The sequence below is a fragment of the Malaclemys terrapin genome, chromosome 2 (genome assembly GCF_027887155.1).
Source record: "Malaclemys terrapin pileata isolate rMalTer1 chromosome 2, rMalTer1.hap1, whole genome shotgun sequence".
NCBI classification, from domain to species: domain Eukaryota; kingdom Metazoa; phylum Chordata; order Testudines; family Emydidae; genus Malaclemys; species Malaclemys terrapin.
The window spans coordinates 3,610,314-3,625,090 of NC_071506.1; the positions used below are offsets into that span (position 1 = coordinate 3,610,314).

Here is a 14,777-nt window from a genome sequence, read left to right on the forward strand (position 1 = left end):
GTGCATATATATATTTGTGTCAGAGGAACTGGCTGCTTGAAAACCTGCCAGGGCTAATTCATGACTGAAGCTTGGCTCCTAAGATTCCCTGCAGCTCAGTGGCCTGTGTCCTATTGGCTGCCTCTAGGTTACTCTCCCATTAGAGACTGATGGAGGATCCTTGGCAATTCCAGCTTCTTAAAATAAAACTGTTCAGGTTAAGGGCTCTGGGGCCTGGGATGGGACAGGCAGAGCTACAGTTAGATTATTACAGACCTGTAATAGCCCTGAGCTGTCAAACCCACATGGAAACGCTCTCTGCCATTTCACCAGCTATCACACACCAGATGTCCCGCTACGGTAGCATTGTCAAGGGGAAGCTAAGCACTGTAAGGAGGCGGCTATTTATGTGCTGAATAACAAGGGCACAGTGCAATCTAATTATCACATTGGCAAAGGCACCATATGGAGCTGGGGGACAGGTTGTCAGAGAGGCTGGAGCTGGAGGATTTTGAGGCAGTTTTGGTAGTGTATAGCCCTCTCCTCCTCTCTCCATGCCTGCTGGGACCAATGTGCATCCTGCCCCCATCTTTGCACGAGCTTCTGAATGTGATGATGAAGATGTGATTACATATGCTCCATACCAGGAGGCTCAATTCCCGCACTGGGACCCAGGACTAATCAATCTCTTCTTCTTTTATGTATTGATATTTCTGTCCCCCTAATATATACTGTACAAAAAGAATGGGTTTTTAAACACGCAGCGAGTTTATCCTTATTGCTTAACTAAATCAACTGGACAGTGAGTTACTCAATACACCACCAATGTCCTTATTGCTTAGCAACTTTCATCTCTTCACAAGCATGGAGAACATCTAATTGCGTGGGCCTCTGCGCTCTAGGTTAGCTTTATCCACGCCGCAGAGCTTACAGCAAACAAGGCTCGAGGCTGCCTGGCCGGTTAAGCATAGAAAGTTCAAGATACGGCAGTTCTGAAAATAATGTAAGCATAAACTTTTTGGACTTTTTGGAGGCCTCTTTCTCCAGCTCAGCCAACAGAGGAGGATTGGGGGCTGCTTGGGTTTTCCATTTAGGGTCTTGACAATGGAGCTCAAAGAATCACTTATGGTTCTCAAGAAGTTCACAAGTCTGATCAGAATTCTTTGTATTCTGCCTGGCCCCAGGTACAATAAGCAGAGTGCTGATCACACAGGTGCTTCCAGACACAGGTAAAGTAGCATGGGAACACTGGAGAAATAGTCTAGAGCCACCAGGGCCCTCCTCCACCCCTCCTAGCAGTCAGGCAGGGGTTGGGATGGGAGGGAAAGGGGGAAGAAGATTCTAGAACACCCTGGGCCACAAACTAACCACAGACACATCCAGCCGTGGCAATGTTTTCATTGCAACAATAGTATGTGATGACAATGAATGATGTCGCTGCAATATCATGGCCTAGGCATACCAGTGTCAGGTCATGACTTTTGTGGCTCTCTATGACTGGACTCACTGAGAGCAGCTTTCTGGCTCTGGTCTGCTAGTGGGAGAATTGCACCCCCGGAGAGGTGAAGGCATGAGGTCTGACACCTCAGAGAGGGGTCAGAGGTGCAGCGAGCCCTGTAACCAGAACAATACTGACCTAGAATATTCATCTCCGCTCGTTCCTTGCTCCCCTATTTCCCAGCAGAACGTAGGATTCCAGCTGGAGAATTGCATCTTAGGGGATAGCTACCTATCATCTTGTCTTCTGCCTTTGCAAGGCAGCAAGAGATTTGTTGAATTAGTAGCAGAGCCTGTCCTATCAGAAATGAAAGCGAGAGCCACGCATGGATGGTGCAAGGATAATGTCTAATTAAGGACACATCACACGATAGCATATTTCACGCATGATCCTGGCATTTGGCGAGTAGGAGAGGCAAAGAAACAGGGAAGCAGAAGCCGCAGCTTGCCCGTCTCTCTTTATAACTGGACCAATCACAGTCGGCCTGAGAGGAGACAGCGCTGTAAGAGACACATCCAGAGACTTTAAGCTGCAAAAGCTGCAAAAGCTTCTTCCAACTTATGCTGAACACCAACAGCACCCAAAAAGGCAGATTCAGCACATCACAGAAAGGAGTGGACCATCCATCACCTTCCATATAGTACATATAGTACATATTAACCTGTCCTTTTCTCATTGCTGATGGCCCCCTCCCAAGGCTCTCGCATGATATTCTTATCGATAAACTAGGCAAATACAAATTAGATGGGGCTACTATAAGGTGGGTGCATAACTGGCTGGATAATCGTACTCAGAGAGTTGTTATTAATGGTTCCCAATCCTGCTGGAAAGGCGTAACGAGTGGGGTACCGCAGGGGTCTGTTTTGGGACCGGCTCTGTTCAATATCTTCATCAACGACTTAGATATTGGCATAGAAAGTACGCTTATTAAGTTTGCGGATGATACCAAACTGGGAGGGATTGCAACTACTTTGGAGGACAGGGTCATAATTCAAAATGATCTGGACAAATTGGAGAAATGGTCTGAGTTAAACAGGATGAAGTTTAACAAAGACAAATGCAAAGTGCTCCACTTAGGAAGGAAAAATCAATTTCACACATACAGAATGGGAAAAGACTGTCTAGGAAGGAGTACGGCAGAAAGGGATCTAGGGGTTATAGTGGACCACAAGCTAAATATGAGTCAACAGTGTGATGCTGTTGCAAACAAAGCAAACATGATTCTGGGATGCATTAACAGGTGTGTTGTGAGCAAGACACGAGAAGTCATTCTTCCGCTCTACTCTGCTCTGGTTAGGCCTCAGCTGGAGTATTGTGTCCAGTTCTGGGCGCCGCATTTTAAAAAAGATGTGGAGAAACTGGAAAGGGTCCAAAGAAGAGCAACAAGAATGATTAAAGGTCTTGAGAACATGACCTATGAAGGAAGGCTGAAAGAATTGGGTTTGTTTAGTTTGGAAAAGAGAAGACTGAGAGGGGACATGATAGCAGTTTTCAGGTATATAAAAGGGTGTCATAAGGAGGAGGGAGAGAACTTGTTCACCTTAGCCTCTAAGGATAGAACCAGAAACAATGGGTTTAAACTGCAGCAAGGGAGGTCTAGATTGGACATTAGGAAAAAGTTCCTAACTGTCAGGGTGGTTAAACACTGGAACAAATTGCCTAGGGAGGTTGTGGAATCTCCGTCTCTGGAGATATTTAAGGGTAGGTTAGATAAATGTCTACTAGGGATGGTCTAGGCAGTATTTGGTCCTGCCATGCGGGCAGGGGACTGGACTCGATGACCTCTCGAGGTCCCTTCCAGTCCTAGAATCTATGAATCTATGAAAGGCACTCACTCCATGTGATCACCTAAACTGGATGTCTCCAGAGGCCTGGAAATCGGTGCAATCAACTGGGGGATCCCAATGATTTGAATGGTAGACATGCAGGACGTAGGCTAAGGAAAGGCAGGTTATCTGGGCAGTTGGGTACCTGTGGACGAACACATGCTATGATATAAATCTTTCTTTGCTAACAGAAATCTGAGAACTGCTGTAAGATCCAGACACTGAAGAGGTCCCACGTAAGTTACGAACCAGTCAGTATGCTCTCTTTTTCCACCTTATAAGGTTGATGCCTTCCTCTAGCACGTTAACAGGCATCTGCATGTGGACAGTGAGGTGACTGCACAGGCCTAGGTTAGGGTTACCATACGTCCTCTTTTTCCCGGACATGTCTGGCTTTTCGGCAGTCAAACCCCCGTCCGGGGGGAATTGCCAAAAAGCCGAACATGTCCGGGAAAATGGCAGCTCTGCTCCTCCCCTGACTCTTCGGCTCTGTTTAAGAGCCGAGCTGCCCAAGCGCTATGGGCTTCAGGCAGCCCCCTTGCCTCCGGACCCCAGCCGCCGGCCGGGCACTTCCCCTCCTGGGCTCCGGCGGCGCAGGGTCCGGAGGCATGGGGGCTCTTAAACAGAGCCAAAGAGTCAGGGGGGGAGCAGAGCCTCCGGCCGCGGCGGCTCTGCTCCTCCCCGACTCTTCGGCTCTGTTTAAGAGCCGAGTGCTACCGGCTTCGGGCAGCCCCTGTGCCTCCGGACCCTGCGCCGCCGGAGCCCAGGAGGGGAAGTGCCCGGCTGGGGGCGCAGGGTCCGGAGGCATAGGGGCTGCCCAAAGCCCGAGTGCTACCGGCTTCACGGTTTGCCGGGCAGCCTCCAGACCCTGCGCCCCCGGCTGGGCGCTTCCCCTCCCGGGCTCCAGCTGCGCTGGGGAAGCGCCGGCCGGGGGCGCAGGATCTGGGGGCTGCCCGGCAAACCGTGAAGCCGGTAGCGCTCGGGCAGCCCTTTCCGCATGGCTGGGAGTGGGAGGGAGGAGGAGGCGGAGTTAAGGTGGGGAGGGGCGGACTTGGGGCGGGGCTAGAGGTGGGGAAATGGGCGGGGCCAGGGCCCGTGGAGGGTCCTCTTTTTTTATTTATTAGATATGGTAACCCTAGCCTAGGTAGATCTGTGGCCGTGAAACTGGGCCGGCACACACCAGGGGTGAGCGAGCAGTTTGGACGTGAGACTTAGGCAGCTACCTGCAAAAACATGGCTGTATGTTTCTTACACAACTCTGGGCAAAGATTCACTTTCATTGCTCTGTATTTATTATTGGTTCAGCTGGCTGGAAGTAGAGGCACTTGGATCGACAGTTTAGAGGGTTATCTAGTTTTACTGCAGAAACCCAGTAGCTCCAGGGAATGAAAGTTATATTGGCCCTGGTCTTACCCATCAGTCCTGAACCAGCAGCCACACTAGCTCCCTGTTTATATGGTCCCCATGAAAGCATATGACAATTGCCAAACTGAGGAACCAGTGACAGTTTTTAAAGGTCCAATATCTCAAACCACTAGGGCAGTATTTCATATTCTTGGAGACACAATCCCAGGTATCTGAGGGATAAACCTTTTGGAAAATAGAGCAAGATGGAAATCACAGATATGATTCTCCTTTAAAGTCCTTGATATCACATCTTGAAAGGGCTAGTAACACGGACAGGACCAATATAGCTACTATCAAGACCAGTACCATTTTCTGTGCATTGGTGCTAGACATGCGATCAGAAAAATATTTCTCTCCCCCGTTCTGTAGCTTCAATGGAAATACTATATTGTAATTTCTTGGAACAATTATCTGAAGATATCCTTATGCTGACAACTGTAACTCTACAATAGCCGGGACTATTTTTCCTCTTTGGCTAGCCACGGTGTCACCTTGTGCACTAGGCCTACTGACACCTATGGGTCCTTGGGCTAGAAGGTGGTCTGCAAAGGGAGAGATGAGTGTGCACCCTTTTCTGCATCTTCAGAATGCTTAAGGAGGACTGGAAGAGAGGTTTTTTTCCGCCCAAAGTCCCTTTTGAGTAGTGATTTTATTTTAATAATATATATGCTGGGAATATTAAATCTAGTCCTTCTGGTTTTATTGGAGGTCTCCTTGGAGGAATAGAGAGCTAGAGTGGGAGCTTTCTCAGCTCTTAATTGAAGGGGCAGGGTGCTGAATCTCTAAACAAAATATTTACTTTTAATATGGTGTTTAACTCAGACAAAACCCCAAGAATATTTGAAAGAGCTTGACTATACTCTGTGCCTGTCCCACAAAGGATCATATCTGAAGACTTAGGCCCAGATCCTCAAAGATATTTAAGCTCCTAATTGGACCTTAGTTCCCTAAAACCCCCACTTTGGTGGCACTGAGATAATCCTGTTGGTTCTCTAGCCAGCTATAAAAACAACGAGGAATCTGGTGGCACCTTACAGACTAACAGTTTTATTTGGGCATAAGCTTTCGTGGATAAAAACCCCCTTCTTCAGATGCATGGAGTGAAAATTACAGATACAGGCATAAATATATATTGGCACATGAAGAGAAGGGAGTTAGGCACATGAAGAAAAGGTAACTCCTTTCTCTTCATGTGCCAATATATATGGCACATGAAGAAGGGGTTTTTTACCCACGAAAGCTTATGCCCAAATAAAACTGTTAGTCTTTAAGGTGTCACCAGACTCCTCGTTGTTTTTGTGGATACAGACTAACACGGCTAACCCTCTGATACAGTACTTGGTAACCATCTATGGAATCCTCCAGGAAAGATAAGGTAGAGAAGACTTCAAGGGACAGATTTTCAGAAGTGCTCAGCGCCCACCTGCTCCCTCTGAGAACACTGGAAGTTGGTTGAAATCCTGCCCATCTCATTCAAGGATCTAAATGAAAGCTGAGCTCTTTTGAAAACCTAGCGAAGTACAGTATTTAGGGGCCTCCATGGCACCCATTGAGTGCTGAGCTCTTTTAGGAAGCTGGCACCCCATTTCTAGCCCAAACAAACAAGCAGAAAATAGCAGCTCTTGAAAACACCTTTCAGGCCCTTCATCATGGATCAAGAAGCAATAAAAAGAGCACACGACCACGATTTTTCTTCCTTGTAGAACTGACCTGCAAAGAGATGCTGTCAAGGGTGGTGATGGGCTCAAAGACATGACTCATCATTTCTCTTCAGTCTCTTTGCAAGCCCTATGCATTTATTCATACAGAGTTTTTCTTCTCTCAGAAGAAAAAGCTTTAATGCTCTTCTTTCTTTACAGACAAATCAATTGCAGCAGCCCAGCACTCTCAGCAACCCTACAACAAACCAGTGTGTAGGCACAAAAGCGAAACACAGCAGTCCTGCTTCCAGCTCCAAAGATCAGCATCAGCAAAAGAAAGGGTTTTCAGAACTATGGAAAATACTCAAGCAGAAATCTTTTCACAGTTCTAAAAACAGCCAGAAAATACACACTGGCTACAATTAAGTCCACATTTCCCAGCTGTTTTTTTCCCTACAAGATGAGAACTTGGGTTGATTTTCAATTTTTCCCCCAAGACCAGATAATTCTGGAGGGATTCTTTTAAATGCATCCCCCTTATTCTGCCATCAGTGTTTGTATAAGAGCCACATCTAGAGACCCCAGTCTAGGTCTGGGCCCACTGTGGGCTGGGCATTGCACGGACACACAGTGAGAGAACGCCCTTGTCCCAGAGAGCTTACAGTTTACACAGACAGAGTGGGAAGTATTGTGTCAGTCTTACAGATGGGAACTGAAGGCCAAGGCGGTTAAGTGACTTGCCCAGGGTCTCACAGGGAGTCTGTGGCCTAGCTGGGAACTGAACCCAGAGTTCCCGAGTGCTACTCATTCTCTCAAAGCTCTATTTGCTTGGATAGATTTTCACAGGACACCATAACCACCCACTCTATCAGCTGGTTCAGACGGACCCCCACCACAAAATCCAAGTCAGCCAGGATAAACTCCCCAAGCTCCACTCCCTCACACATGAACCTTGGAGTCTGTTTGAAAAACACGCCCACCAAATCTCAGAACACAATAACAAGGGGACATTCAGTGGAATTCAGAAAGTGACACATTCAAAACCAATAAAAAGGAAATATTTTTCCACATGCATAATCAGACTGTGGAACTCAACGCCACATGATGTCATTGTGCCCGAAAACTTACCAAGATTCAAAAAGGGACTAGATATTTATCTGTATAGCTAGATTATCCAGAGTCATAGCTAATGCCAGCAGAGTTTTTGGAAGGGATATTAAACCTCCTGCTTTGGAATTTAAGCCAACCTCTGACTATTAGGGACTAAAAGAAAGACCTAACGTGGGAAGGCAGGTTACCCCACATCTACCTACTGCGGGGTTTCTTGTACTGTCCTCTGAAGCATTTAGTCCTGACCACTGTCACACACAGGACCCTGGACTACATGGACTTCAGGTCTGATCAAGTGTGGCAAATCCTACAAGGGCTTTGCTGGGCCAGGTGGGACAGTGAGTTGAGGAATGTGCCCTGCCACCAAACTAGGAGGCTATTAGCAACCCGAAAGGTGAAAGCTGCCATGATACCTGCTGGGTAGAGAGATGTCTCAGGTAGCCAGGCCCAGCCTGTTTAGAACTGCATACAATACGTCAAAGGCCAATCCCTTTGATTCTCCCTGGGCACCGGTACCCATTGGCCAGCACAGATCATTCAGCCCCACAGGGATGTGCTGTCACTATGAAGCTCCATTGAATAATATAAATTTCCAAAAGGTCTGCAGGTGCAGATGCCGCTGAGGTCACAGTCAGAGTCTAATCTGGAGGTGCCAATGGCACGGATCAGTGTAGCCAGGTCCTGCATGTGAAAAGACAGGTGCAACCTCTCGCCATGTGCAGCTGGAAATAGTGCTTTCACCACAGCAGTTCCCTGAGCATTCAAGGATCCAACCCAGCCCTCACAGTAACAGATGGGGGGTCCACCCAGGCAGGGGAAGGGGCGGATATAGATCTCCACGATTTCTAAGGGGAATGCTACTTTGCACTTCCTTAGTGCCTGTCATACAAGGTTCTTAAGTGTGTTACCGGGACCAGTGCTGGATGTGTTCTGAATCAGGATTTCCTTTCCTACATGCTTTATGGTTTCCCTTTACTCTTTATAGAAACTCTGCCATGAAGATCCTTGTGTCTGGCTCACCAGCGCAGTGAAATGGGGCAGTCTCGCTCGGACTGTGATCCGGAGTGTCTCAGGAGTGGTTATTTAGTGCTAGATCCTGCACCCAATGAGGTCAATGGCGACTTTTCCACTGGTTTCAGTGGGAGCAGAATCAGCCCCTTGGCCAATTAAAAGCCTTAGGCGTTGCCTTCCTGGCGCTGGAGATCTCTGTGCAGAGTGGCTTTCCTCCACCCTTAGAGAACAGTAGGGAGGAGTCTGGAAATCCCAAGGAAGCTGTTAAGGCCCCTGCCGCAGCCTCCTGGCTCGCAGCCGCTAAGAGCAGGCAGTTTCCACTTACGCAGTCTTCACCAGGCAGCAGCTTCTGCCTGACGAGCCAAGTGCTCTCCCCATCCTGCCTTCCTTGTCGTGAGCTGACAGCAAATTGTGCTGCTGGCTTCAGAGCAGCTTCCCTTTACACTCAATACAAAAATCATCATCATCATCCAGGACCCAGGTGGGGAGAATCGATGACCGCAACGTTCACAGGCCCCTTTTTATTGGCACACCGGCTCCCTGCCTGGCAGGAGCGCCAGGGCATGCCCATACACCTCAGGCCCAGGGCTATACTTAAGCAAGGAAGTCAATGCGAGCCGAGCGGAGCAGCTGGAGCCTGACAGCCGCTCACTCCCTTCAGTTAATCCTGCTGCAGAGTGACAGCAGGTGGAGTATTTTACAGAGCAGGAGAATAAAACCAGAGGCCTCTATCAGCAGTACCTAAAGCAGAGCTGGGCCTTCTGCGGAGCCACGGTCTAGGCCAGTCATTCGCATGGCAGCAGCTACTTTGCATGTGATTATGTGGGGGTGCCCGGCTGGAGTCCTGAGTGGGCTCTGGCTGTTACCCGAACCGTGATCAAACCCTGGGAAAGGATACGCTGAGGCACATCCCTGCATTGACTCCCAGGGATCCGAGGGGTTGGATGGAAACCTCTCACGTGCCTTTCACAGGGGATCCGTGCAGCGCTGTACTCTGCCACCGCCCATTTGAACTGACAGGCCTAGCAAAGGCTGTGTTAGATCTGAATCAGGTGGGAACCCTGATGGACACCATGCGGCTACAACCTCACGGTACGTGCTGCATTGGGAGTAAATGAGTGTGGGGTAACACTTACACCTTACAGCGTGCGTGGTACGCCAGGAAGCAGTGTGATGCCCAGCCCCCGCAGTGATGGGCACCTTAGATCAGACAGCCAAACCCTGCCCTGCTGTGCGTATTACCTGAGATGGATGCAGGTAGGGCTCTGGAGAAGCCAGGTTGGTCTGCACAGACACACTCTTCTCCAGCAGGATCTGAGGGAACCCCAACTTCTCAAAGGTATTCCTCTTCCAGTGCTTGCTCTCCTGCTGGGCCAGGGCCTCATCCTCGCTGAAGGCCCGCACCACGGGGCCGGGCATAGGTAAAGGCAAGGCGCCATCGCTCTCATAGCCTGAGCCGTCCTTCTGGGAATCCCAGCTGCTCCGCTGCTTCATGTGGTAGTGAGCCTGCTGCGCCTCCCATGCCAGCCGGGCCTGGGCCAGGAAGGGCTCCGGGAAACCCCGCACTGCCTCAGCCTCAATGGATTTGCTCTCTGTGCGGTTCATCTGGGGCCTGTAAGTGCCGGGCATGGGCCTCTCCTCTGCCATCAGCTGCTCGTTGAGTGCCTCCCGATCCCCCGAGCCATCCGTCGAGGAGGTGTTGGGGTCGTGGGACAGGGAGGGCTTCCTGCTTTTCCTTTTCCTGGTGCTCGGTGAGTACCCTGTAGAAGACATGGTGTCCTGCTGACTGGACCATGACATGGAGTCTTCCCCTTGGGAGGCCTGGCTCACGGGCTGGCTGTGTCGGAAGTCAGCCCCTTCCATGCTGCTGTAGTCCCCAGACTTGATCTCCAGGCGCTGGTCCCTCACCAGGCAGGGGCTGTGTTGCAGTGAGTACGAGCCACCTATGGGGTTGGGGGAGTATTTGTGTCGCAGGCCCGTTTTCAGCTTGGGGCTGGAACCGGACTGCTCCACGTAAACCAGCTGTCTTACATACTCCTTGCCTGCAGGGCTGTACTCCAGACTCATGAACCGCTCAGGGCATTTCTGTTTGGTCAGCACCAGCTGCTGGTAGGGGGAGTTGGGGCCTTGCTTGGGCGACTGCAAGAACGGGTGGGGTTTGCGGATGGGCGATTTCTGCGGGGAGCCCGCCTTGTAGTTGCCGCTGGCTTCATACTGCATGTCCACCGGGGGCTCGTCATAGATGGGGGCCTGGTACTCCATGGGGGGCTCCTCGTACAAGGGGGGCTCGTAGGCGTAGCGAGGAGAAGATGGCTGGGACTCACTCGAATGCTTCCGGTGCTGGGACTGGAGCGGGGAGCAGAATGAATCCCCCCGACCGAGCAGCGGGGAGCAGCTGCCCACGTGGTCAGCCCTTTTCAAGAAGGGAGACTGCTTCCTCTCAGGGAAGAAGACGGAGTTGTCAGTGTCAGGGGCAAACGTCTGCAGGTTCGGGGACTGCTGGCCCCCTGACGGCCTCCGTGAGCGGGTCCCCTGCTGGTTGTCGGTGGTGTAGCCGTTGCCCTGGTGCATGAGGAAGCTTGGCTCGCGGTCCGTCACCTTGATCAGCATGCGCTCCTTGGTGCCGGTGTTCCATCGCAGGGAGGACGTCCTGTGCGAGGCAGAGAACACACAAGCCATCGTCAGAAAGGAGGGACAGGGGGAGTGGGGTGTTTTCATGCAAAGAATAAAGAGCATTTGCCTGAGAATTTTTATACTGTGTGTTAGGTTTCCAAAAGATACCCACTTCCACCTCCCAGGGGCACATACACTAGCATAAGCAGGTGGCATCCCCACCCTGCTCCCAACACAGACATACACACTGGAGAACATCCACATTTAGTTCCTTCCAAATATAAACCGCAGCCCAAGCTTCCTGAGTTAAGTTGTTCCTAGAGTTTTTCCCTGCAGGACCTCCTGTGTCTCTACCTATTTCCTTCTGCCTTAGAAACTCTTAACCCTTTTATGCACCTGAGTTGGAGGTGATAGGAGCCATTTGGGCTGGGTACCCAGGTGAGTTAGCAGAAGAGCTCTGAATTTCTGTGCAGTGTTCTAAGCACCTGGCTCTCCATCACAATTATTTAACACATTCCATTTGCACAGAAACAAAGGTGTTCCCAGAAGGTGGCCAACCTTACCCCACTCCCCCAGCAAGAGTGATGGGCCTAGCCCAGCTGTTGAGACATTAAAGTCAGCCTCTGCCAGTTCCTTGAGGGTGGCCAGATCCTGGCTAACACCCTCCATTGAGATCACTTGGCACTGTTCCCCAGACAATTAACTCTAGGGAGCCTAACTGCTGCTGGGGCACACGCAGAGAAAGCCTCATCTCTCAGCTACAGCACACATGGCCCAAACTGCTTTGGTGGATTTAACATAACTAGTTCAAGTAGCAACCAAAACAGAACCATATGGAACCATTTAGCCCAAGGAAGGTCACAGATCAAAGGCTATGAGTGCCCAGACTGGGTTTATAGGTGCCTTGTGATGGTAGGGTTACTATATTTCAACAATCAAAAAAGAGGACACGGGGTGCAGCCCTAGCCCCGCCCCCTCCCACTTCCCACCCCCCTCAGAATCCCCCTACCTGTCCCACCCCAACTGCCCCCAGGACCCCACCCCCTATCCAAGTCTCCCTGCTCCCTGTCCCCTGCCTGCCCCAACCGCTCTCTACACTCCCTTCTCTTGACAGCCCCCCCAGAACCCCTGACCAATCTAACCCCCCCGTTCCCTGTCCCTTGCCTGCCCCAACCGCTCTCTACACTCCCTTCTCCTGACAGCCCCCCCAGAACCCCTGACCAAACTAACCCCCCGTTCCCTGTCCCTTGCCTGCCCCAACCGCTCTCTACACCCCCTTCTCCTGACAGCCCCCGCAGAACCCCTGACCAAACTAACCGCCCTGTTCCCTGTCCCTTGCCTGCCCCAACCGCTCTCTACACCCCCTTCTCCTGACAGCCCCCCCCCAGAACCCCTGACCAAACTAATCCCCCGTTCCCTGTCCCTTGCCTGCCCCAACCGCTCTCTACACCCCCTTCTCCTGACAGCCTCCCCCAGAACCCCTGACCAAACTAACCCCCCTGTTCCCTGTTCCTCGCCTGCCCCAACCGCTCTCTACACCCCCTTCTCCTGACAGCCCCCCCCCAGAACCCCTGACCAAACTAACCCCCCTGTTCCCTGTTCCTCGCCTGCCCCAACCGCTCTCTACACCCCCTTCTCCTGACAGCCCCCCCAGAACCCCTGACCAAACTAACCCCCCGTTCCCTGTCCCTTGCCTGCCCCAACCGCTCTCTACACCCCCTTCTCCTGACAGCCCCCCCCCCCAGAACCCCTGACCAATCTAACCCCCAGTTCCCTGTCCCTTGCCTGCCCCAATCGCTCTCTACACCCCCTTCTCCTGACAGCCCCCCCAGAACTCCCAACCAATCTAACCCCACCATTCCCTGTCCCTTGCCTGCCCCAACCGCTCTCTACACCCCCTTCTCCTGACAGCCCCCCCAGAACCCCTGACCAATCCTACCCCCCCGTTCCCTGTCCCTTGCCTGCCCCAACTGCTCTCTACACCCCCTTCTCCTGACAGCCCCCCCAGAACCCCTGACCAATCCTACCCCCCCGTTCCCTGTCCCTTGCCTGCCCCAACCGCTCTCTACACTCCCTTCTCCTGACAGCCCCCCCTAAAACCCCCGACCAATCTAACCCCCCCGTTCCCTGTCCCTTGCCTGCCCCAACCGCTCTCTACACCCCCTTCTCCTGACAGCCCCCCCAGAACTCCCGACCAATCTAACCCCTGTTCCCTGTCCCTTGCCTGCCCCAACCGCTCTCTACATCCCCTTCTCCTGACAGCCCCCCCAGAACCCCTGACCAAACTAACCCCCCTGTTCCCTGTTCCTCGCCTGCCCCAACCGCTCTCTACACCCCCTTCTCCTGACAGCCCCCCCAGAACCCCTGACCAAACTAACCCCCCGTTCCCTGTCCCTTGCCTGCCCCAACCGCTCTCTACACCCCCTTCTCCTGACAGCCCCCCCTAGAACTCCCAACCAATCTAACCCCCCCGTTCCCTGTCCCTTGCCTGCCCCAACCGCTCTCTACACCCCCTTCTCCTGACAGCCCCCCCAGAACCCCTGACCAATCCTACCCCCCCATTCCCTGTCCCTTGCCTGCCCCAACTGCTTTCTACACCCCCTTCTCCTGACAGCCCCCCCCAGAACCCCTGACCAATCTAACCCCTGTTCCCTGTCCCTTGCCTGCCCCAACCGCTCTCTACACCCCCTTCTCCTGACAGCCCCCCCCAGAACCCCTGACCAATCTAACCCCCCGTTCCCTGTCCCTTGCCTGCCCCAACCGCTCTCTACACCCCCTTCTCCTGACAGCCCCCCCAGAACTCCCGACCAATCTAACCCCCCCATTCCCTGTCCCTTGCCTGCCCCAACCGCTCTCTACACCCCCTTCTCCTGACAGCCCCCCCCGAACCCCCGACCAATCTAACCCCCCCATTCCCTGTCCCTTGCCTGCCCCAACCGCTCTCTACACCCCCTTCTCCTGACAGCCCCCCCCAGAACTCCCGACCAATCTAACCCCCCCATTCCCTGTCCCTTGCCTGCCCCAACCGCTCTCTACACCCCCTTCTCCTGACAGCCCCCCAGAACCCCAGACCAAACTAATCCCCCATTCCCTGTCCCTTGCCTGCCCCAACCGCTCTCTACACCCTCTTCTCCTGACAGCCCCCCCCAGAACCCCTGACCAAACTAACCCCCCTGTTCCCTGTTCCTCGCCTGCCCCAACCGCTCTCTACACCCCCTTCTCCTGACAGCCCCCCCGAACCCCCGACCAATCTAACCCCCCCGTTCCCTGTCCCTTGCCTGCCCCAACCGCTCTCTACACCCCCTTCTCCTGACAGCCCCCCCCAGAACCCCTGACCAAACTAACCCCCCGTTCCCTGTCCCTTGCCTGCCCCAACCGCTCTCTACACTCCCTTCTCCTGACAGTCCCCGCAGAACCCCTGACCAATCTAACCCCCCGTTCCCTGTTCCTCGCCTGCCCCAACCGCTCTCTACACCCCCTTCTCCTGACAGCCCCCCCCAGAACCCCTGACCAAACTAACCCCCCGTTCCCTGTCCCTTGCCTGCCCCAACTGCTTTCTACACCCCCTTCTCCTGACAGCCCCCCCAGAACTCCCGACCAATCTAAGCCCCCGTTCCCTGTCCCTTGCCCCCCCACCGCTCTCTACACCCCCTTCTCCTGACAGCCCCCCCAGAACCCCTGACCAAACTAACC

The 14,777-nt window shown here is 52.7% G+C and overlaps 1 protein-coding gene across 3 annotated transcripts in view; it reads right to left on the reverse strand.

Annotated features, from left to right (window-relative positions):
• Positions 1 to 14,777, reverse strand: part of ARHGAP39 (Rho GTPase activating protein 39) — a 423,580-nt gene that overhangs the window by 138,771 nt on the left and 270,032 nt on the right. For all 3 annotated transcript variants that reach the window (XM_054018891.1, XM_054018890.1, XM_054018892.1), the window contains one exon: positions 9,714 to 11,121. In XM_054018891.1, the coding sequence (XP_053874866.1) occupies positions 9,714 to 11,121 (1,408 nt within the window). The remainder of the gene's footprint in view (positions 1 to 9,713; positions 11,122 to 14,777) is intronic.